Consider the following 23,979-nt stretch of genomic DNA (forward strand, 5'->3'; position numbering starts at 1 on the left):
TATCTGTTCCCCAGTCCCTCCTGGCACTGATATCCTGCTTTCTGGATCTCTTCCGTGTCTGACATTCTATATTCTAATGTCTCCTCCTGCTCAGATATTCTCTATTTTAAGGTCCCTTCTATCTCTGCCACTCTGCTCTCCAGCTCTGACAGTCTTTATTTATTCTAAGGTTCCTATAGCCTCTGAAAGTATATATTCTCTATTCTTCCCTTCCAACTAGGACATTCTGTGGTCTGCATTCGAAGGTCCTTCCTGTCTCAGACATTTTATGTTCTATGGTCCAAGTCGAGCTCTGACAGTCTCTGTTCTAAGATCCTTTCAAGGACTGACATCTTGTATTCTAAAGTGCCTCCCGGCTCTGACATTACATGTTCTAAGGTCTTCTCCAAGTCTGGTGTTCTCTGGCATTTCTTTTTTTTTTTTTGTTTGTTTGTTTTTTGGGGTTTTTTTGCAGGGCAATGAGGGTTAAGTGACTTGCCCAGGGTCACACAGCTAGCTAAGTGTCAAGTGTCTGAGGCTGGATTTGAACTCAGGTCCTCCTGAATCCAAGGCCAGTGCTTGATCCACTGCACCACCTATGCCCCCTCTCTGGCATTTCTTGTCCTAAAGTCCCTCCCAGTTCTGCCACTCCATCATTCCATGTCCTTTTTTTTTTTCTAAACAGAAAAAAAATGTTGCTTTAAATTTTTAAAAATGATTACTTATTTTTAGCATTCTTTTCTTTTTAAAATTTGAGTTCCAAATTATTTCTCTCCCTCCCATCCTCTTCCCCACCCACTGAGAAGGCAAGCTATATGATATCAATTATACATGTGAAACCATACAAAACATTTCCATAGTAGCCACATTTTTTTAAAGCAAGAAAAATAAAACAATTATACTTCAATGTGCACTGGGAGTCCATTGATTCTTTCTCTGGAGATGGATAGCATTTTTTTATCATGAGTCCTTTGGACATGACATTCCATATTCTAAGGTCTGACTCCTAGGTCAGCATTCGGTGTCTTAAGGTCCTTCCCAAGTTGTGTCATTCAATGCTCTAAGGTCTCTCCTGGCTCTGGTATTCTCTGCCTTGGGCCTACAAGCTCCCTCACCCCTAGTTCTAATACTCTCTGAATTTCAGGTCTGCTAGGAGAGGGGTGGGGAAGAAATTCAGGGGATCCTGGATCTCCCATCAAAAATCCTCCACCCTCCTTCTGTTGACCTAAGCCTAGTGTTAGATTCACTAATGAAACTCCTTCCCACCATGGTGGTGGAGCTGTATAACACCCCATTCTGGCACTACAGTTGAGATGAGGCAGTGATATGTCAGGATTCATCCAGAGGAGGTCGAATGGGGTGGCAAGGGGACCGGAGACCATGGGATGTATATACAGAGATGGGAGAAAACTCAAGGACACCATGATAATTGTCTTCAAATATCTGGAGGCTTGGCTTGGCCTGTGGGGAATGGCTTAGTCTGGTTCTTATTGGGCAGAACAAAGAGCAGTGGGCGAAGCTATAGAGTGGCAGCCTTTGGCTTGGCATAAGGAAAAAATGTCAGCAGGAACCCCATCCTCTGGTGGAACGGTCTGGAAGAGAGTGATGTAGAGAGGCAGTGAGGTCCCTATCACTGGAGGTCACTAAGATGATACATTTAGAGATGGAAGGGACATTGAGTCATTACTTCTCATTTTACAAATAAGGAAATGAAGACTCAGAGAGGTTAGAGGACTTGTCCAAGGTCACACAGGTGTAATGGGGAGAGTCCAGGGTTTGGACTCTGTCTTCAAGACTTCTCTTAGCATGGGTTGGGGTTCAATGTCTTCTAGGGTGCCTTCTAGCTTTAAGGGTCTGTTTCTATGGATGACCTAAAGGTTCACCTCTTCCCTGGGGGAGCTGATCTTTCCCAAGGTTGCTGGTAAACCTCAGTATCTTTCTGATGGGAAGGACTGGGGGAAGGGTGTGTGTAGGGGTGGGGTGGGGGTGGAACAGAGGATATTTGTGAAAGGCAGTGGTGGGCTGCTGCCTCTGTCTGACTCATGGTGGGAACCCTTTACCTTCTTTGAGGCTCAGTTTCCCCATCTGTATAATGGGAGGTTTGGAATAAATGGTCTCTAAGGTACCTTCTTGTCTTGAAAGCCTGCCACCTTCCCCCAGGGCATGAGAACAGGGGCCAAGTACATCATTTTTGAAAGGTTGCCCTCTGCCTTGCCTTTTCCACTATTTTCCATTTCTCTGTCTCTTCCTCCTCTCTTTTCCTTTCTTTCCTTTTCTTCTTCCTTCTCTCCTTCTGAATCTTTGTCCTTCTCTCTCTCTATGTCTCTCCCTGATGACTCTCAGTCTCTTGCTCTGTCTCTCCCCCCTCCCTCTCTATCTTTCCCTCCTATTCTTCTGTTCTTCATCTTTGTCACCTTTGTGCTTCTCACTTCCTCCCTCTCTCTCTCTCTCTCTCTCTCTCTCTGTCTCCCACCCCCTGTATCCTAGTTTTCAGGCCCCAGCCCCCTGGGATTGTGGGAAAGCTGGACGTCAAGGGAGGGGAGGTGGCAGGGATCTGGGCTGGGATATTGTTGCCTGGTGACCGCTGCATCCTCTCTAGCCGCCTTCTGTTGCCTAGTGACAGGCGCCTGCCCAGTGATAGGGGCGGGGGCTGCTTCCTGGCCCTGATTCTGATTCCGGGGTTGGGGTAGCCTCTCTGCGACCCTATCACACAAGGACCTCTTCTTTGGGGACTCTGAGCTCCCCCAAACTTGAAGCAGTTTCCCTGGACTGTGAGCTATCCCTCTCCAGTGGTGCCACAAGGACTATGAGCTTCTGCACCCATCTCCAGCTCCTCCCCCACCCCAATTTCTCTGTAGTCATTCCCTGGGGCCGTGACCCTGGGCTCAAAGCTCTCCTCACCTCCAATCTAACAATGCCCTTGGACTGTGAGCTCTGCTCCAGCGTTCCATTCCACGCGTCCCCAAGCCTCATCAGCCTCCTTCCCTTAGCAGAGCCTGGTGTGGGTGGGAGGTGGGAGCACAAGCTCCCTCTCTCAGCAGGGTCCTCTTCTCACCTCCCCAGAAGTACTCGCAGCCTGTGAGCTCCCTGCTAGCAATGTGGCCTTGAGTCCTGCCCCCGCCCCCAGTCCCAGGACTGTGAAGTGTCTGCCAGCAAAGTTCTGGAGGAGTGCCCCCGAGCCCATGACCTCTCTGCCCCCAGATATGCTTCAGGGTTACCATCTCCTCCCTTAGTTGTGGCCTAAAGCGAGGACCTTCCTTTAGCGAAGTGTCCGGCTGGACTTTCTCCTCCGCAGTGCCCTGGGGCTGTTGTCTTTGCTTGGTAGACTGGGAATGGCTTTTCCTTTGTAGGTGGTGCGTGGGGGCCTCGGGCAGCAGCTTCTCCATGAGGAGGGGAGGAAGATGCCGGCGGAGCTGCTGCTGCTGCTGATTGTTGCCTTCGCCCACCCCAGCCGTCAGGTGTTGTCCTCCCTGCGCATGGGTGAGGCCTTCCCCACCCCTCTCCTCTCACAGAGACCCTGGGTCCTCATACCCCACAAGGACATATGCATCCTCACTCCTTTGCCCTGCCCACTCCCAGACCCAAGTTTTCTGATCCCTCGGGCCCTGCGCCTCCTGGTCCCTTGCCTTTGAGTGACCCAGATATTCTTATTGACAAGCTCCCACCCCCTCAGGTATCCAATATCCTGACCTCTGGCAAGCATCCAGCTCTGACCCTCAGGGACGCAGGCGCCCCGATGTCCTGGCCCTTGGTCTCAATGTCCCCAGGATCCCTGATACCCTAAGCCCTGAACAGCAGAGACCCAGGTGTACAGGTCTTTCGGTCCCTGATCCTCAGAGACTCAGGACCCCTAATCTACTAGTTCTTGGTCCTAAGGGATCCAGGAGTGCTCATCCCCCATTCCCTGCCTCTACAGGGATTTAGGCATACTGATCCCTGAGGGCTGCTTCTCTCAGGGGCCTCTGGTCTCCCAGCCTCTTGTCCCCACAGCCGCTATCCTGGACGACCAGACTGTGTGTGGCCGGGGAGAACGCCTGGCCCTGGCCCTCGCCCGGGAACAGATCAACGGGATCATCGAAGTCCCAGCCAAGGCCCGAGTGGAAGTGGACATCTTTGAGCTCCAGAGAGACAGCCAGTACGAGACTACGGACACCAGTGAGCGGGGTCAGGGGCTGGGGGCAGGGGGCCTTCCCCCAACCTACAGAGGGAGACAAGGCAGGGCCCCAGGCCCGCTTTCTCTCTTCCCCTTAGTCTTCCTTATTCCTTTCCTTTCCTCTCTTTGCCCCTCCATCTTTCTGTCCTCCAGTTTCCTTCTTTCCCTCATCTCTTGCCATCGGGTCCCCTTTTGGCCAATTATCTATTGAAAATGCAGATCAAATCGAGGGGGAGAGGGGACTCCTCAGTCTCTGATTTGAAGGGAGACCCCAAGGAACCATGCATGGGTCCCAGAAAGGACAATTCAGTGGGTCTGCATGGCCACCAGCAACAGCCAGAACTTGAGTCAACACTTCACCCGGGAGCCAAGACCTGACAGTTTCTTTGTCCTTGGCCCAGGGATGTCAGAGCAGGGAAGGCTAAGGGAATGGCAAGACTCCACTTGAAGAGGGGAGGGGGCAGGGTCTGGAGCCTGTGCCTGATGGGAGGTTCCCTTTCTGCCCTCCAAAGTGTGCCAGATCCTGCCCAAAGGGGTCGTGTCGGTCCTAGGACCCTCTTCCAGCCCAGCATCAGCCTCCATCGTCAGCCACATCTGTGGGGAGAAGGAGGTAAGGGGCAGTGGGGCAGCTGGAGGGACTAGGGCAGGGCCAAATACGGAGGGCTACAGTCCTTTCTCTGTCCCCTTTTCCAGATCCCCCACATTAAGGTGGGTCCAGAGGAGACCCCCCGACTCCAGTACCTTCGATTTGCTTCTGTCAGTCTCTACCCCAGCAACGAGGACGTCAGTCTGGCTGTCTCCCGAATTCTCAAGTCCTTCAACTACCCCTCAGCCAGCCTCATCTGTGCCAAGGCGGAGTGTGAGGGAGGGGACCCAAGCATGATCTCTCCTCCTACCATTCTTAAGGGTCCAGAGTTCTTGCTCAGAGGGGCAGCCGTGCTTCGGTCTCCTCAGTCTATGATCTCTCTATCCGTGGGAGCTCTAGTCCCCATCCCCACCCCCCAACCCCCGGGGACTCAGGTGTTCAGGTTCTCAGCCTACCCACTACCTCCCGACACTTCTCTCACCTCCTCAGTGTCTCTTCCAGTCTCCAGGAAACCTGACCCCAAACTTGCTCCCTTCTCCCCCAGGCCTGCTGAGATTGGAGGAGCTGGTTAGAGGCTTCCTGATCTCCAAGGAGACTTTGTCAGTTCGGATGCTTGACGAAAGCCGGGACCCTACGCCTCTGCTCAAAGAAATCCGGGACGACAAGGTCTCCACCATCATCATCGATGCCAACGCTTCCATCTCCCACCTCATCCTCAAGAAGGTCTGTGGTGCTCTCCCTCTAACCTCCAACTTTCTCCCCTCTGACCCTTTCGATCCTGGTCTTTTGCCCTCAGGGCCCATTGACCCATTACCTCTCTTTGTCACTCCCTTTCTGAACCTCATTTGTTTGTTTTGTTTTGTTTTGCTTTTTTTTTTTTTTTTTGCTGGATAATGAGGGTTAAGTGATTTGCCCAGGGTCACACAGCTAGTAAGTGTCAAGTGTCTGAGGCCGGATTTGAACTCAGGTCCCCCTGAATCCAGGGCCAGTGCTTTATCCACTGCACCACCTAGCTGCCCCCTCTGAAGCTCATTTCCCTTAGAATGGGAGCAGTGATGCCTGCTGTCCCCTTCCTCCCAGGGTTGATGTGAGCATGAAATCACTGATGTGTGAGATGGGGTAGAAAAAATGATGAGTTGAGATGGGGAACAGACTGAGGAAGACCAAGAGAAGGGTGACTGAAGGAAAGAAAAAGGGGGAAGACTAAGGAACAGAAAGAGAGAGAGGAGGATGAAGGATAGAGAGAGGGAGAGATCGTGACCCATGAGTTTTGGAAGATGGAGAAAGGCAAATGTCCAGATTTTCCAAAAATGGAAGAGTAGGATTTGTAAATTACTGACTAGTGCTTTTGATTTCAATTTCTGGTCATATCCTAGGGTGTTTTGTAAAAAGGGTTGGTTTGTGCACCCCCAGGAAAGGAAGCAGTGATCAGTTACGATGGTTTCATAATGAGCTGGTCACACCAGAGTAGACTCATTTGTTTGTTTTTTTGACAGGTTTTCTAGACTGATAGGGGGATGCTGAATAATTTACTTCAATTTTAGCAAAACATTTGATGAAGTCATGATATCTTTGAGGACAAGATGGAGAGATGTGAACTACTAGTAGGGGCAGCTAAGCGGTGCCAGAGCACAGTGTGGGGCCTGAGTTCAGATCCTGTGTCAGACACATAGCTGTATGACAGCGGTCAAGTGACTGTCTCAGCCTCAGTTTTCTCATCTATAAAATGGTATTATTATAATAGCACAGGGCTGTTGTGAGAATCAAATGAAATTATGTACGTGAAGGGCTTCACAAACCCCCTAAGCTCAATATAAAAGGTAGCTACCTATTCTTATGACAATCTATTTAGGGAAAATAAGGTATAGAGAGGCAAGACTGAAGAATACAGAGGAATGGAGAAAGAAAGTATGGAATTCAGAGCTTGCTTAAAGACTGGCACCCAAAATAGCTTTTAAGTGCTCAATGTCAACTTGGAGGGAGGTCTCTAATGAAGGCACCCAGAGATCTGTGCTTGAGACTGGGCTATTTAGCTTTTCTTAATTTTTATTTTTTATCCATTAATGTTCTGAACTCATAGCTGGCATCCTCATCCAATTTGCAGAAGATTCAAAGCTAGGATCAATAGCTAAGTGAATAGGCTTCAAAAACATATAGACAGACTAGGATAATGAGTTTAATTTTATAAGATTTATTTAATCAAGATAATATCAATAAGAATAATAACAGCTAACAGTCATACAGCACTTCAAGGTTTGTAAAGTGCTTTGCAGATAATATCTCGCTTGATCCTCATGACAATCCTGGGAGGTAGGAAGTAAGTTATTTCCATTTTACAGATGAAGAAACTGAGGCAGATAGGGGTTAAGTGACTTGTCCAGGGTCACAATCTAGTAACTGTCTGATATTGGATTCAAACTTGGGTCTTCAAACTCTAGGTCCAGAACTCAAGGACAAACTGTGGCTAGATAAAGGGTCTTTGTGATTAAGGGATTTTAGCATCCAAAAAGAAAAAACTGAAGGAAAGTCAGAAGTGCTCAGTTCTAGATACTACATTCTAGGAAAGACATTTATAAACTGAGCCATCTTAGCAATGGTTGGGATAGTGAAAGTCCTCTAGATCAGAGGTGCCAAACACACTTCCAGCAGCAGCAGGCTGGCAGCCTCCAACACTTCAGAGGTCTGCCTGAAGCAGATTGAAATGTAATCGGGAAATATTTAACAAAATTAATAAAAATACAATAGAACTTAGAAGTGCGAATACCTAGTTTTCTAAGTCAAAATGCAGCCCCCAGGGGTCCTTATTTGGGTTTAAGTGTCCTACATTTCTATTGAGTTTGACACTAAACCTTTTGATTATGAGAGAAGTGAAACTTAGAGTGGGGTGGGGGTACACAAAGATCACTGCCTTGAAGGATTGTTGTGTGGAAGGGATATTACAACTTTCTCTTTTTGGTCCCAGAGGGGAGAGCCATAAGTAGCGGGTGGAGATTGCTGAGATGGATTTGGGCTGGAAGGGTGGAACAATTTCCTAACAATAAGATCTCTTCTAAAGTGGAATTGGCTGTCCCAGCATGGTGGATTCCCTGTCTTTGGAGGTCTGCCAGCAGAGGCGGAATGATCACTTAATGAGAATTGAAAGACTTCTTGGTCAGGAGCAGATTAGGGGGGATGGCCTTACAGGTTCCTTCTGATTCTGAGATGCTGTGATTCTGTGGAGAAGGACACTGAGGGGCAGAGAGGGGTACCTGAGGGGGAGGGGAGAGAGACATGAACCGTGAAGGGGAGAGATGAGGTGCTTTTCAAACTGTAGAATACTTGGGAAAATAGAAATAGGAACAAATGTAAGTGCTGATCTTGGCTTTCTGGAATGGGGTAGAGGTGAGTCCACCTATGCCCCTTTGCCCCTCGCCTCCCGGCACACTCTATGGTGGTTTTTTTGTTTTGTTTTGTTTTGTTTTGGTTTTTGGTGAGGCAATTGGGGTTAAGTGACTTGCCCAGGGTCACACAGCTAGTTAGTATTATGTGTCTGAGGCCAGATTTGAACTCAGGTCCTCCTGACTCCAGGGCTGGTGCTCCATCCACTGCACCACCTAGCTGCCCCCAGTGGTTTTTGAGCTTTGAAATTCCGCTTTCCTTCCTTGGTCTCCCAATTTCAGATGGGTGCAGGGAGTAGAGATGGAAACAGGCGATGGAGAGAGAGCATGTTGAACTTGCCTCATGGGCCCTAGCACCCTCTCTCTGCCATCCCCTGACAAATTCTACCTGTCCTTTTGTGTGGCTCTCTGTCCTGGCCTCTAAGTCCATGCCTGTGTTCCTGTCTCTAAATAGGTGGTTCCTCTATTTTGTCATTGGTTTTAATTCTCTCGGTGTCTCTGCTTTTGTCTCTCTCTTATTTCTCCCCTATGTGTCTCTGCTTTTATCTATATCTCTGCCACCACATCTCTTTGTCCATGTCCATCTTTCTCTCTGACTGTATCTTGTTTCTGTTACCGTCTTTATATTTCCATCCCTTTGGGGGTCTCCATTGGTATGTCTTTGTCTCCCCCCTCCCCACTGTCTCTTTTCCCTCCAGGCCTCAGAGTTGGGGATGACCTCAGCGTTTTATAAATACATCCTCACAACCATGGTGAGTCCTCCCCTTTTTTCCCCTACCTTTGCCCACCTGCCTCTTCCCCTGAGCCAACATTTCTCAGTTATCTACCCACTGCTCCTCAGTTTCTTCTCTCTATTCTAAACCTTAAGCAACCTTTCCCTGTCTTAGACTTTGAGCCTCTTTCCCTTTCCTATGACTTCCAGACTCCCTGTCCATGGGGCTTGAGTCTTCCTCTCCCTATCTAAGGTTCTGAGCCTCCCCTTCTCTGTCCCTAGGTCTTAAGTATCCCTCTCTGAGCCTTGCCTCTCCCCATCTCAGGCTCCGAGCCTCCCTTCTCCCTGTCCCAGGCTCTGAGCCTTTCCCTCCCTGGGTCCTGATCCCCCACCCCCTCCCTGCCCCTAGGATTTTCCTATTCTCCACCTGGATGGCATTGTGGAGGACTCATCCAACATTCTGGGCTTCTCCATGTTCAACACATCCCACCCCTTCTACCTGGAGTTTGTTCGGAGCCTCAACATGTCCTGGAGAGAGAACTGTGAGGCCAGCATGTATCCGGGTCCAGCGGTGAGCCTCTGCCTTCCCTGCTGCCTCTAGACAGACACGCAGGCATGTACACACACACACACACACACACACACACACACACACACACACACACACACACACGATTCCTGAAGTACATAAATAGATGCACCCAAATATAGACAGAACCCAGCCACATGAAACGCATGTACCCAAATGTATATATGTATGGGTGTAAACATACAAAATATGCATAATACATACATACATACACACCATGGGTACCCCCAAGAAACACAGAAATAACCCTGCCCTCCCCTTCAGACCATAGAACAACTGGTCTGATAGACCCGGGGAAAGAAAGACAGAAACAGAGACTGAACATCTATTACAAGGGGTTTCCATTCTTTTCCTTTTCTTCTTCCAGTAGGGAGAAGAGGGGGGAGGGAGAGAAAATAAATGCTTGTTAATTGAAAAAAAATTAATTAGAAAAATATGGAGGCAGAGAGAAAGAGACCAGGATATGAAGCAAGGGAGGAGCCATAAAACTAAAGAGAGGGATGGAGAGATATCAGGTGAGACAGAGATAGAGGCGGAGATTGAGGGATGGGACAATGCAGGGAAAGAGGAGGATAGAGGCAGATAAAGCCAAGGAAACAGACAGACAAAAGGAGGAATGGGAAAAGAAGGATGCGAAGTGATGGAGGCAGGAAGAGGCAGAGGTGGAGGAGATGCTATAAGGAAAGACAGAGAAAAAGATGAAGAAAGAAGGATACAGGGAGACAGAGAGATAGAGGGAGAATGATGAAAGGAGAGGAGAAGAGATAGAGATGGAGGGAAGGAGGAAAAGAGAAGGATGGAAGGAAAGGCTCTGTTGTCTTTGAGGATGAGCAGGGGGTTGGGGGCTTTCTTCAGGCTTTGCCCTTGCTGAGCTCCATTGCTTCTCCCCCCCACCCCAGTTGTCTGCAGCCCTGATGTTTGACGCTGTGCATGTGGTTGTGAGTGCTGTGAGAGAGCTGAATCGAAGTCAGGAGATTGGTGTGAAACCGTTGGCCTGCACCTCTTCCAACATCTGGCCCCATGGGACTAGCCTCATGAACTACCTTCGAATGGTGAGCTGGCAGGCTGGGGACTAGGATGAAGCTTGGCTGGGGCTTCAGGGGTGGGAAACCTACTGTGTGTCCATCCTTGCTCCCCTCTCTGCCCTGGCCTCAGCCCCTATATCTTGGGCTTTCTGGGTACTTCCTCTCTGTCTCTATGTGTGTATGTGGGGGTATTTTTCTTCTGTCTCTGTGTCTCTATGTCTCACTTTGGGGGTTTCTTTCTATTTTTCTCCATCCATATTTCTAATCTTGACCATGGGGGACTCTCCACTCCCTCTTGGCCTATGTCTATCTTTGAAACTGCCACTTCCTTCTGGACATTTCTGAGTCTGTGGGCACCTACATGATTGTCTCTGGTTCCTTCTCCTTCTGTATCTCTATGGGCGGGAGTGGGGGTGGGGTGGGGAGGATCTCTGTCAAGCCTACTTTACTCTCTGGATCTGCCGGTCTGTCTGGGTCTAACTGCCCACACCTTTCTGTCTCTGTTGTTTTTACCATTTCTCTCTCCATTTCTATGTTGTTCTCTGTCTTCATCTTTTTCGGGTCTTGTTTCTTCTCCATCTCATGCCTTCTCTCTTGGGGGGGGGCGGGTCTCTCTGTTTCTCTATCCATCTCTCTGTCCCTCTCATTTTTTTTGCTTGGACTTTCCTATCTCTTTCCTCTGTCCATTTGCCTCTGTGTCTGCTTTCTTCTTCACTTATCGCTTCTTCTGGGTGTGTCTGTCTTTTTCTTGAGGTATCTCTCCACTTCTCCCGCCTCCCATCTCTCTCTGTTTTGCCTTTATGTGTTTCTGGGTTTTCCTCCCTGCCTCATTTCCATCCCCTTTGCCTCTTGTTATCACTCTCTCCCTACCGATCTCTGTCTTTCTGTTGGTCTCTAACTCTTTCTCTGAACTGTCTCCTCCCCTTCTGTCCCTCTATTTCGCTTTCCGCCTCTGGGTATCTCTCTGTCTCCTGCTGGTTTCTGTTTCTCTGACTCTTCTTCTGGGTATATTTCTGTCTTTCTGTCTCCATTTGTCTCTATCTCTCCTGCCCTCCTCTGTTCTACCCTCCGTGCCTGTCCCCTCCCCGACCTCCCCTCCCTGGCTAGGTAGAGTATGATGGGCTGACTGGGCGAGTTGAGTTCAACAGCAAAGGTCAACGGACCAACTACACCCTGAGGATCCTAGAGAAGTCCCGGGAGGGTCATCGGGAGGTGAGTGGGGCTGATCACCTAGTTTCCTGAACTGGGAGGGTTGGAGGAGATGGATGCTGGAATTCCTGGGAAGGGTGGAGCTAGGACTAGATGCCTGGGTCCTGAAACAGGCATGGAACCCAGGTGTTTGGGTCCCTGAAGATTTAGGACTGGGGGTGGGAAGGGGGGGGTTGGACACTTCTGTCTCCACAAGGTTGGGCTGGAACTTGTCTCCTCCTTCCAGATCGGGGTGTGGTACTCCAATCGGACCCTGGCTATGAATGCCACCACCCTGGACATCAACCTGTCCCAGACCTTAGCCAACAAAACCCTGGTGGTCACCACCATCTTGGTAAGAGGCAGAGGACAGGGAGGGGACTTTGATTGGGAAGGAACAGAACTTGGGAGAGACCGAACTTTAGATCTCTAAGAACTGTTCCCCAGGGACAACAGGGCGCATGTCTATAAAACTGCAGAACTCTTTGCTCTTTGAAGGAGATAGGTCCTGCCCTTGGGAGACTCCACCTAGCCCCTGAGGCTCTTTCCTATTCTCTTAACTTCTATTTCTCTAATTAGGTGATTTCTAATCTTCAATCCCTGATAATTTATTTGGAATCCTTGCTCTTTCTTGAGTCCCTGAACCTTGATCCTAGGTCCTTGATCCCTGATCCTAAATCCTTAATTGAGAATTGTGGGCTCTCCATTTCTGATCTTACTCACTTTTATCTAATCCTTGATCCTGGAGCTGTAAGCTCTACCCATTCAGGTCCCTGTTCCTCCTCCCCTTCCCCAGGAGAATCCATACGTCATGCGAAGGCCCAACTTCCAGTCTCTGTCAGGAAATGAGCGGTTTGAAGGCTTCTGTGTGGACATGCTTCGAGAGCTGGCTGAGCTGCTCCGTTTTCGCTTCCGACTTCGGCTAGTAGAAGATGGGCTTTATGGGGCCCCAGAGCCCAATGGCTCCTGGACTGGAATGGTTGGGGAACTCATCAACCGGGTATGGGGCAGGGGGAACTCTTGAGCCCAAGGAGGGTGGGGGAGGACCAATGAATGGGGGTAGAGCACAGGGAGAGAGGGACAGAGAGTGAGCAAAAATGGCCATGGAACAAAGAATGTTGAAGATGGCAGGGACCTTAGAACAGGGGATGTCTGAGCTGGGAGGGATCTTGATGACCATTAAGTCCAGTCTTCTCATTTTTAGAGGGGAAAATGACTTGACAAGGCTTCAGACAAGAGTGGGAAGGGTGGGGGCAGCTAGGTGGCACAGTGGATAAAGCACCGGCCCTGGATTCAGGAAGACCCAAGTTCAAACCTGGCCTCAGACACTTGACACTTACTAGCTGTGTGACCCTGGGCAAGTCACTTAACCTTCATTGCCCCACAAATAACAATAATAATACTAATAATAACAATAATAATAATAATAAATAAGTAAAGAAATAAAAAAGAAATTTTTTTAAAGAGTGGGGAGGGTATTGCAGGTGGGTGATGAGTCTGACAGAAGGGTAGAGAGTGACCTCAGAGGCCTGAGTGCCAGGATGAGGAAAATGACTATAAAGGGATTCAAAAAACCTCCCCGGAAGTCCCTGAATAAGGACAGAGTTCAATGTGAGGTAAGCTGTAGGGAGAAGAATCCAGTTGTCTGAGCCAGAGATATGGGAGGAGAAGAGACCAAAGTCATTAGGGGAGACTGGGGCAAGAATTCAGGCCAGAGGGGGAGCTAGGGCTTATGTGGAAGGAAATAGCTTCCTGGACTCCAATGAGCTGTTCATCCTCTTCTTCACTCCCTCCCCTCCCAAAACACCTGGGTTGTTTCTCTTGGTCTAACATCGTATCTGTCTCCCTTCCTCACATCTTTTTTCTAACTTTCCTTGTCTCTCCATCTTGGGTTTTTATATCTTTACATGTTTCTGTTTCCCCATGCCTCTTTGAATCTCTCTGTCTCTCTCCTTTCCCTCTGTCTCTCTCTTTGTCTCCACCTCGCCCTGTTTCCCCCCCCCCCAACCTCTTTCTTTCTCTCCTCTCCCTTACTCCCTCTCCTCTCTGTCTCTCACCCCCACATCCCCAGCAGAAAGCAGACCTGGCAGTGGCTGCGTTCACAATTACAGCTGAGCGGGAGAAGGTCATAGACTTCTCTAAACCCTTCATGACCCTTGGGATCAGCATCCTCTACAGAGTGCACATGGTAGGGGTCCCTGAGGCCAGTTCATCAAGTGTCTGGGTCTCTGAGGAGGTGCAAAATGGGGGTTGGGCTGCTTGAGTTTCCAGGGGAATGGAAGCTGAGAGATTTGGGAAATGGGTATTCTAGAGGGAGTGGGGTGGGGTGCTTGGGGATGAAATTACCTGTATCTTTGAGGGAGTGGGCACTAGAGTTACTGACACCTGGCTCTCTCCCCCTGCCCCAGGGTCGAAAGCCTGGCTACTTCTCCTTCCTCGATCCCTTCTCACCTGCTGTGTGGCTCTTCATGCTCTTGGCTTACCTGGCTGTTAGCTGTGTCCTTTTCCTGGCAGCCAGGTGAGGCCTGGATCCTGTTTCTGTATCTCTGTCTCCCTGGACCTCACTTTCTGTCTCTTGTCCTGGCCCTAGGCTCTATCCATCTCTGCCCCTTCCCTGGTCCCTCCCCATCTCATCAAGCACCATCTACCTCTTTCCTCCCCTCTGCCCCCCATACGATTCCTCTACCTTTACCCTGGTCTCTCTCAGTCCCTCCTAGTCCCTCCCTGTCTACCTCTGCCCTAACCTGATTTCTTCTGCCTCAGACCCTGTCTCTCATCTTTATCTGTCTCTTCTTCTCTTTTCCTGTATTTCTTTTGATTTGGTCTTTCCTTGTCTCTTTCTGTCAGTCCCTGAGCCCCACTTCTTTGTTCCTTTCAGTTCTCTTCCCATATGTCTGTCAATCATTCTCTGTTGTCTTTCTTTTTATCTTCCTCCTCTCTGCCTCTACCTTCTCAGTGCCTCCCTCTTCTCCAACTTCATACCCTAAGTCCCTGTCTCTGTCCCTATCCTTCTTCCTCTCTCTCTCTCTCCCTCTCCCTCCTTCCCTCCCTCCCCACCCTATCTCTCGCTCTTTCCTTTCTTTTCAGTCTCTTACTGTTTCTGTGACTGACTGCCCTTCTCTTGTGTATCCCTCTTCTCATCTCTTTCCTTATTGATCTCCTTCTGTCTCTCTCCCTTCTTGTCTCTTTCCTCTCCCTGGGTCACTAAGAATCACCTATCCCCTTTCCCCACTTCTACAGTTCCCCCATCTCCCCTGACTGCTTATTTCCCATCTGTCTTTCTGCCTGTGTGTCTGCCTGCTATTCCTTGTCTCTGCCATGGCCCATCTCTCCATGTTCCTGCAGGCTAAGTCCCTATGAGTGGTATAACCCTCACCCATGCCTCCGAGCACGTCCCCATGTGGTGGAGAACCAGTATACCCTTGGCAACAGCTTATGGTTCCCTGTCGGGGGATTCATGCAGCAAGGCTCCGAGATCATGCCCCGGGCACTTTCTACTCGATGTGTCAGCGGGGTCTGGTGAGGACACTAATCACCATGACTGATGGCATGGGCCAGGGGAGCTCGGTGGGAGGCGGGTGGAGGGATCCTGGCAGTCTGAAAGGCACTTAGAGATGACCATTAACTACATCTTCATTTTATAGATTTGGGGAAATCTGTTTATTTCCCTCAAAGAGAGAGAATAAATCACCCAAGGTCACCCATGGCATATCAGGGACAGTTCTGGGGTTAGAATCCAACCTTCCCAATAGCCTGCTCCTGTATATTGTAGAGGGATCTAGAAAAATTCCCCATCATATAATATTAGGATTGGGAGGGGCCTAAGAACAGAGAATGTCAGATCAGAGAAAGATATATAGAATATAGGATGTTGGAGATAAGAAGGACATTTGAAAATAAAATGTTAGCGTTGGAAGCAACCTTAGGAAATAGAATGGCAAAGATGATAGGGTCCTTATAATACCCCATTAGAACAGGGAATGTCAGAATTTTAAGGGACCTTAGAATATAGAACACAGAATTTCAGAGCTGGATTAGACCTTAGAGTTTATCAAATCCAACTATGTGTTGAGGAAACTGAAATGCAGAGACCATCCAACCATCTGAAAATCAGATGGATAAGAACCCAAGCTCTTTCCAAGTTAGTGTGAAGGAACAACTCTTGAAAACTCCTGTTGAGAAGAGTATGGGTTATGCATGAGTCCTGAAGCTCCAGGGTCTAGGTAGGGTATTGGAGAGCAAGTAGGGAGCAAGTAGAGTCCAGGAGCCTGGGGTCTGATGCTTCCAGGGGGACTTGGGCGAGTCACTGCCCCCTCCCACCAGGTGGGCCTTCACTCTCATCATCATCTCCTCCTACACGGCCAACCTGGCGGCCTTTCTCACCGTGCAGCGAATGGAGGTGCCAGTGGAGTCGGCTGATGACTTGGCCGACCAGACCAATATTGAGTATGGGACCATCCATGCTGGCTCCACCATGACCTTTTTTCAGGTACTTTTAAAATTCAACATTCCCTAGGCTTTATCTCCCTCCAGTGTGTCCCCATCACTCTCCCTAGTTTCTCTCTAGTTAGTCGTCCTTAATTTTCTACTATCCCAGTCTCTTCCCTCAATGTCTTACACTCCTCTCTCTCCATAAATCCTCAGTCCCTTTCCTCAGTGTTTCCTTCAGTTAGTTTCTGCCCCTCCTGGAAAAGAACGTAATTAGGCTGAGCAGGGGAACTGTGTCAATGCTGGGTTGGGTGATCAGGTTCAGCACCAAGGACAGCTCTTAGAGGATGCCTGGAGAATCTGGGGACAGGTTAAGCTCCTCCCCACCTGGCCAACAATGGACCTAGTATAAGTCAAGGGTGAGGGTTGGGGTAGGAGTGGGGAAAGGATTGAAAACCTCCAGTGGGACAGGAGGGGGGGGACAAAGAAATGAACCATGGACCTGCCCTCAGGGAGCACCCTTCCCCATCCTGAGAAAGAGGGCCTCTCTCAAGGAGACTCTGATCTAAGGAGAAGACATAGCCCAAACCTTTACCCTTGCCCTGAGGGAGGACAGCACAGCTCAGACTTCCAGGGTCTTAGGTGGGGAATGGGTTCTTGCTCTCCAGAAACTCCAAGGTTGAGAGGGAAATCATAGCTCTCAGAAATCCCTCAGTCTGGGGCAGCTAGGTGGAGCAGAGGATAGAGCCCCGACCTTGGAGGCAGGAGGACCTGAGTTCAAATCCAGCCTCAGACACTTAACACTAGCTGTGTGACCCTGGGCAAGTCACTTAACCCCAATTGCCTCATCAAAAAAAAATACATTAAAAAAAAGAAAGAAAGAAAGAAATCCCTCAGTCGAAGTAGGGAAAGGTAGCACAATTGTTGGGAAGCTTCCCTAGTTTTAGGGGGATATATAGCCTTGTCCTTGGGAGGAGTATGATATTTTGATTTTTATATATTTTTAAATATTTTTATTTTTGCATGGCAATGAGAGTTAAGTGACTTGCTTAGGGTCACACAGCTAGTGTCAAGTGGCTCAGATCCTCCTGAATCCAGGGCTAGTGCTTTATCCACCACGCCACCTACCTGCCCCCAGAGTATGGTATTTTGAGAAAAAAATGGTCTGGTCTGGAGCCCAAATTGCTAAGGGGTTACTAAATAAGGCAGGGTTCTTATTTATTTTGTGTGAGTCAGGGACCCCTTTAGAAGTCAGTCTATAATGCAGAAATATGTTTAATGTTATTATGTCTATATATATATAACCTGTATCAGATTACCTGCTGTCTAGGGGAAGGGGGAGGGAGGGGAGGGAGGGAGAAAAATCTGAAATTGTAAAGCTTGTATAAACAAAAGTTGAGAACTATCTTTACATGTAACGGAAAAAAATAAAATACTTTATTAATTTAAAAAAAAAAGAAGTCAGTCTAGGGGCAGCTAGGTGGCACAGTGGATAGAGCACCGGCCCTGGAGTCAGGAGTGCCTGAGTTCAAATCCGGCTTCAGACACTTAACACTTATTAGCTGTGTGACCCTGGGCAAGTCAATTAACCCCAAGTGCCTCACTTTAAAAAAAAAAAAAGAAGTCAGTCTGATGAAGCCTACGGATCTTTTTTTCCAACTTGTGTTTTTAACATATAAAATAAAATACACAGGATTTTTTTTAAGAATTTTTTTTTCCGGTGAGGCAATTGGGGTTAAGTGACTTGCCCAGGGTCACACAGCTAGTAAGTGTCAAGTGTCTGAGGCTGGATTTGAACTCAGGTCCTCATGAATCCAGGGCCAGTGCTCTATCCACTGCACCACCTCGCTGCCCTTCACAGGATTTTTTAAAAAGCAAATTGTATTAAAATAAAGTTATCAAAATATAAACAAGCTCATGGACACTAAAGGTTATATAGAGGAATGGATTAATCAGAGAAGACTCCTCTAGTTGAGAAGAAGTGGAGTGGAGAAATTGAATGCGGCTTGGATAGGCAGAGGAGGGTCAGAGGAAAGGGCTCATACAGGACAAGGGATGCAGAGATGATGGAGGATCATGACATTCACATGATGTTCCTTTCCCCTACCTTTCCACATTATCCAGAACTCTCGGTACCAGACTTACCAGCGGATGTGGAACTACATGCAGTCCAAGCAGCCCAGTGTATTTGTGAAGAGCACAGAGGAAGGCATCGCCCGAGTCCTCAACTCCCGATATGCTTTCTTGTTGGAGTCCACCATGAATGAATACCACAGGCGCCTCAATTGCAACCTCACTCAGATTGGGGGCCTCCTCGATACCAAGGGCTATGGCATCGGCATGCCACTGGGTGCGCCATGGCCCAATGGGCCTTAGCATGGAGACCCACCCAGGAATGTGGGCATTAAGTAGGGGTATGGGGTTGGGGAGATAAGGAACATAGAGGGATGATGAGGTAGGAGATTAAGGGATGGGAGAAGCAGAAGAATATGGAGATAGGGTACTCGCAGATGGGAGGTGGATTGAAGAGGGATATTGGGGAAAATGGATATTTGAAGATAGAAATAAAAAGGATATATGGAGATTTTGAGGATGGGAACTCTGGGGGATGTAGAGGTAGCAAAGCTAGATTATAGGAGTTATAGGAGGATATGGAGATGAGGAAGGGATGGGGGAGATGGATCATAGGGTTAGAACTCAGAGGCCATTTAATGCAACCCCCTCATTTTACATATAAGGAAACTGAGTTCAGGGAGTTTAAGTGACTCGCCTAAGATAACACAGGTGGTATTCACCAAAGATAAATTTGAAGACAGGTGCAGAGCCATTAGTTACTGGGAGAAAATGAGTAATGGAATGATAGGAGATATAGGATGACATTAAGATGGGGAGAGCATGGAATAGAGAGATGTAGGATCAGAAAATGGAGGATTGAGAAATGGGAATATGGTGATTGAGAATGGAATATAAGGCCTTTGGGAACAGGAACTGGATTTCATTTTATCTTTCTTCTCTCCACTCCTAGCACAGTTCATAGTAGGTGCTTTAAAATGTTGAACTGAGGGGCAGCTAGGTGGCGCAGTGGATAAAGCAAGTCACTTAATCCTCATTGCCCTATGAAAAAAACAAAACAAACAAACAAACAAACAAACAAAAAATGTTGAACTGAATTGAATTGACAGGGCAGATATAAATATGGGGAGATGAAGGAGAGTAGATGGAGGATGAATGACGGGTGTGGCTAGAGATTACAAAACAGACGTGGAAGATAGATATATGATGGATGGATAGATGGATAGATGGATGAGGAGGGCATGGGGAATGGAGGAATAGGGGTTAGCAGGAGTAACAGGACTGAGAGGTGAAGAAGAAGATAGCAATCTTAAGCATCACAGACCGTTAAGCAGAAGGACAGGGTGGTATAATGGAATGAGAAATGGATTTGGGGACAGAGGACCTGGGTTCAAATCTTAATTCTGCCACCTAAGATATATTGAGCAAGTAATTTATTTTGGGGGGTCCTCAGTCTATTCATCTGTAAAATTAGGGTTCTGGACTAGATGGCCTCTAAATCTATGATCTTACTCTTTTGGGCTCTAGAGGAGAGAGCCAGTAGCAGTGGGTGGAGGTTGTAGAGAGGAAATTTTAGTCTTGTTTCAGGGAAAGAAATTCCTACCAATTAGAGCCATCCAGAAGTGGAATACAATACTCCAAGAGGGTGTGGGGTCTTTCTCAATGGAGGGCTTCAAGCAGAGGTTGACTTGTCATGTTGGTCATAGTGGGTTTGATGAAGGAGAGTATGGTTTCTTCCAGATTTGAAATTCTGTGTCAAGGGAGCCAGATGAGTACTGTAATATTCATCATATGTAACCCATCCAAGGACCACATAATAGTGGGTGTGATAATGTTTGAGGACAGTTTGAACTCTCCTTTATAGATACTGTAACTTCCTGAACACTGTAATTCCATTCTAGTCTGCCTCAGTCCCTGACTCACCTTCATAGGTTAGGTCCTGAGAGGGGAGTGTTGACTAACGCAGGTTAAAGACACTTTGTGGTTCCATATACCTAAAAATATAACTTGCAAGTCCACACCACTGTGTTTACCTTTACTTTATTCAGCTGGGACACAATTAGCTCCAAGCACAAACATTTATTAAATTGACATAGTAAGAGCAATAGCAACATAATAACTGCCCCATAAATCTTGGATTCAGTCTCCCATAAATAAATGTGATAACAGTGGAAAAATGGAATTCCCAAATGGAGAAGTATACATGCAGCTTCTCAAGGGGGTGTGCCATCTTAGACACTGTATAGCCAATGTCTCTATATAACATAGCAAGTGTGATGTCCATGGATAGAACATCCTAGCACATGAAGCTTGCATATTATAATTAATACGTGATTGTTGAATTGAAAAATGGAAGAATGTGGATGGAGATGGGAGGTTAGGGAATATGGATATGAGGATGGAGGTATGGAGGAGATGGAGATGGAGATTATAGTTTATAGACTAAAAATGTAGATATGCCACTTGAATGGGGATGAAAAATAGAAGGATGAGGGATACAGGAGGAATCTGGGTTGGAGAGATGGAGTAAGAGAAGAAACTTAAGGAATGGGAATATAAAGGAAATTATAAGAGGAGAGAGCTATGGAGTATTAGAGAATTGGAATGATGGGAGATGGGGGAAATACAGACATGGGGGAAAGGAAAGGAAAGGGATAGAATGGAGAGTTTAAGAAATATGACATAAGGAGGGGATGGATATATCAGGCATCAGGAGAATCTAGAGATATGGGGAACAGAAAAGGGAGGAACCGGGGAGGAAATTGAAGTTAAAGAAGATTATGAATCAGAGGAATGAGCCCTTGGAGGGTGTATAAAGACAGAAAGGCTCTAAACACCTCTTTCCCTTCCCAGGTTCCCCATTTCGGGATGAAATCACATTGGCTATCTTGCAACTGCAAGAAAACAACCGGTTGGAGATTCTAAAGCGAAAGTGGTGGGAGGGGGGGCGGTGCCCCAAGGAGGAGGACCATCGGGCCAAAGGTCAGTGTCTGTCCCCCATCCACAATAAGTGCACCCCAATCCTAGACCCTGCCCTTTTGTTGAACCCTCAGTGTCTCCTTTGCCCTTTCTCTATTTCCCTCCAGGGCTGGGAATGGAGAACATTGGTGGAATATTCGTGGTGCTCATCTGTGGCCTCATCATTGCTGTCTTCGTCGCTGTCATGGAGTTTGTGTGGTCCACCAGGAGGTCGGCAGAATCCGAGGAGGTGAGGGCCCAAAGAGCCAAGAGAATGGGGGACAAGTTATGTGGGAAGATAAGGAGGGCAAGAAGAGAGAACTAAGATATAAGTGGAGAGAAAAGGAAGAAAATGTGAATGGCAAGGAGAAGAGGTAGAGCAGAAGAGAGGATAGAAAGAAGAGACAGAGAAGTGAGAGTAGAAGGACAGGGAAAGAAGAAACAGAAAGTGAATCAGTAGAAAAGAGACAGGAGGGGAGTGAGGAAGCTGCAGAGGGGGTAGTGAGAAGAGCTGAGTGAGCAAAAGGAAAGACAAAGGTGGGGAGTAGAGCAGAGAGGAAAGGACTATAGAGAGCTTAAATGAAGAGGAGAGGGGGAAGGAGAGGGGGAAAGAGAAAGAGAGGAGATGGAGGTGAAGTGAGGGGAGCAAAGAGAATGGAAGGAATCCCATCCCCAGATATAAAGTAGACCAGCCAGGTCTAGAGCCACCTGACCTTCTGTCTTCTCTAATCTCCCATAATAGATCCTTCCTGGTTGTCTGGGAGGATGTCTCCCTCAAGCCACAGGCTGAGATTTTGAGGAGACCTTTTACTAGTGATTAAGGGAAAGGAGCCGAAAAAAGACAAGTTGTTAAGGCACAGAATTGTTGAGTGACAGAGATGAGGAACCTCACCCTACAGTAACCTGGATCTGATGATAAAGCCCATCACAGCCCAGCTGTGATGCCATGGGAAACAAAATCATCCTTTCAGTGAATCTGAGTTTGAATCCCAGCTCTGACATTTATCACCTTTGCAACGTTGGGAAAGTTACCTCATCCACAAAATCGTGGAATTTAAGGGTTAGGAAAGCTCTCATTGGCCAAACTCTACCAGACAAGAATTTCCACCATTACATATTTGGCAAGGGGTCGTCCAGGGGACTAAAGAGCTCTGCCAAAGGAGAACTGAACACATCCTGAGGAATCCCATTGCACTTTTGAACATCGCTAGTTAGGGGTGTGTGTGTGTGTGTGTGTGTGTGTGTGTGGTGTGTTTAACATCAGGGTTATATTTTCCTCTTTGCTATTTCCATTCTGATTCTGCTCCCTAGTTCTGTCCTTTGAGTTCAAATAGAATAAGCCTAATCTCTCGGCCACATGATGGCCCTTCAAATGCCCCTCTTCTCCAGGACAAGCATTCCTGCTTTCTTAAACCAACCTTCATATGACAGGGTCTTGAGGCCTTTCAACATCCTGCTTGTCGATGTCCTTTTTTTTTTTTTTTTAAATTCCAGTGCCCAGAACTGAACCCAATCCTCCAGGTGTGGTCTGACCAGGGTAGAGTACACAGATGTATCACTTCTTTATTCCTGTAAGCTTTTCTCTCAATTCAGCCCAAAGTCATATTGGGCATTTTGGAGGGTCACATCCCATTGCTGACTTATACTGAGCTTTTGGGCCATCAAATGTCCCAGATCTTTTTTTCAAACAAATTGTTGCCTAACTAAGCCTCTCTTGCTTTGTACTTGTGAATCGGATTTTTTTGTAGCCAAGTTTAAGACCAGAGTTTACTGAATTTCTTCTTATTTGCTTCAGCCCACTGCACTAGCTTGTCAAGACCTTTTTTGGATCCTAACGATATCTTCTAGTGGGTCGGCTCCTTCCCAACTTGGTGTCATTCAAAGATTTGATAAGCATGGTATCAGTGCCATGATCCAAGTCATTGGTTAGAAAGAATGTTAAGTGGGTTGAATTCCTTGATCCCTGGGATCCTCTACTAGTGACCCCCATCACATTTCCCTTGACCTATGAATGAATGACTACCCTTTGAGTCCTGCCATCCAATGTAAAATCCACATCTCTCTGTTTTCTTTGTAAGAATAGTAGTCACTGGGGCAGCTAGGTGGCGCAGTGGATAGAGCACTGGCCCTGGATTCAGGAGTACCTGAGTTCAAATCCGTCCTCAGACACTTAACACTTACTAGCTGTGTGACCCTGGGCAAGTCACTTAACCCCAATTGCCTCACTAAAAAAAAAAAAAAAGAAGAAGAATAGTAGTCACTGGGGGCAGCTAGGTGGCACAGTGGACAAAGCACTGGCCCTGGATTCAGGAGGACCTGAGTTCAAATCTGGCTTCAAACACTTGACACTTACTAGCTGTGTGACCCTGGGCAAGTCACTTAACCCCAATTGCCTCACTAAAAAAAAAAAAAGAAGAAGAATAGTAGTCACTGGGGGCAGCTAGGTGGCACAGTGGACAAAGCACTGGCCCTGGATTCAGGAGGACCTGAGTTCAAATCTGGCCTCAGACACTTGACACTTACTAGCTGTGTGACCCTGGGCAAGTCATTTAACCCTCATTGCCTTGCAAAAAAAAAAAAAAAGAATAGTAGTTGCTCTCTAAGTGTTTACTCTGGGCCAGGTACTGTGCTAGGCAATAGAGATACAAGGGGAAAATGAAATAGTCCTGCCTTCCAGGTGCTTACATTCTGTCCTTACTCTTTTGAACCTTAGTTTTTTCCTTTCTATAAAATGAGGGGTTTAAGGGGGCAGCTAGGTGGTGCCGTGGTTAAAGCTCTGGCCCTGGATTCAGGAGGACCTGAGTTCAAATCCAGTCTCAGACACTTGACACTTACTAGCTGTGTGACCCTGGGCAAGTCACTTAACCCTCATTGTCCTGCAAAAATAAAAATAAAAATGAGGGGTTTGGGC

General features: G+C 47.6%; 1 protein-coding gene across 2 annotated transcripts in view; it reads left to right on the forward strand.

Moving 5' to 3' along the window:
• The window catches only part of GRIK5 (glutamate ionotropic receptor kainate type subunit 5), a 35,172-nt gene that overhangs the window by 3,797 nt on the left and 7,396 nt on the right, over nt 1–23,979 (forward strand). Inside the window, exons 2-19 of one of the 2 annotated variants that reach the window (XM_043996320.1) lie at nt 3,330–3,459; nt 3,970–4,134; nt 4,645–4,742; nt 4,826–4,991; nt 5,263–5,441; nt 8,794–8,847; nt 9,217–9,378; nt 10,296–10,448; nt 11,529–11,633; nt 11,857–11,964; nt 12,406–12,609; nt 13,681–13,797; nt 14,018–14,127; nt 14,955–15,128; nt 15,933–16,098; nt 18,162–18,387; nt 20,964–21,092; nt 21,197–21,318. In XM_043996320.1, coding sequence (XP_043852255.1) covers nt 3,381–3,459; nt 3,970–4,134; nt 4,645–4,742; nt 4,826–4,991; nt 5,263–5,441; nt 8,794–8,847; nt 9,217–9,378; nt 10,296–10,448; nt 11,529–11,633; nt 11,857–11,964; nt 12,406–12,609; nt 13,681–13,797; nt 14,018–14,127; nt 14,955–15,128; nt 15,933–16,098; nt 18,162–18,387; nt 20,964–21,092; nt 21,197–21,318 — 2,517 coding nt within the window. In that variant the 5' untranslated portion in view covers nt 3,330–3,380. The remainder of the gene's footprint in view (nt 1–3,329; nt 3,460–3,969; nt 4,135–4,644; nt 4,743–4,825; nt 4,992–5,262; nt 5,442–8,793; nt 8,848–9,216; nt 9,379–10,295; nt 10,449–11,528; nt 11,634–11,856; nt 11,965–12,405; nt 12,610–13,680; nt 13,798–14,017; nt 14,128–14,954; nt 15,129–15,932; nt 16,099–18,161; nt 18,388–20,963; nt 21,093–21,196; nt 21,319–23,979) is intronic. The other variant, XM_043996321.1, reaches the window with a different exon arrangement.

This window comes from Dromiciops gliroides, chromosome 3, assembly GCF_019393635.1.
Source record: "Dromiciops gliroides isolate mDroGli1 chromosome 3, mDroGli1.pri, whole genome shotgun sequence".
NCBI classification, from domain to species: Eukaryota; Metazoa; Chordata; class Mammalia; order Microbiotheria; family Microbiotheriidae; genus Dromiciops; species Dromiciops gliroides.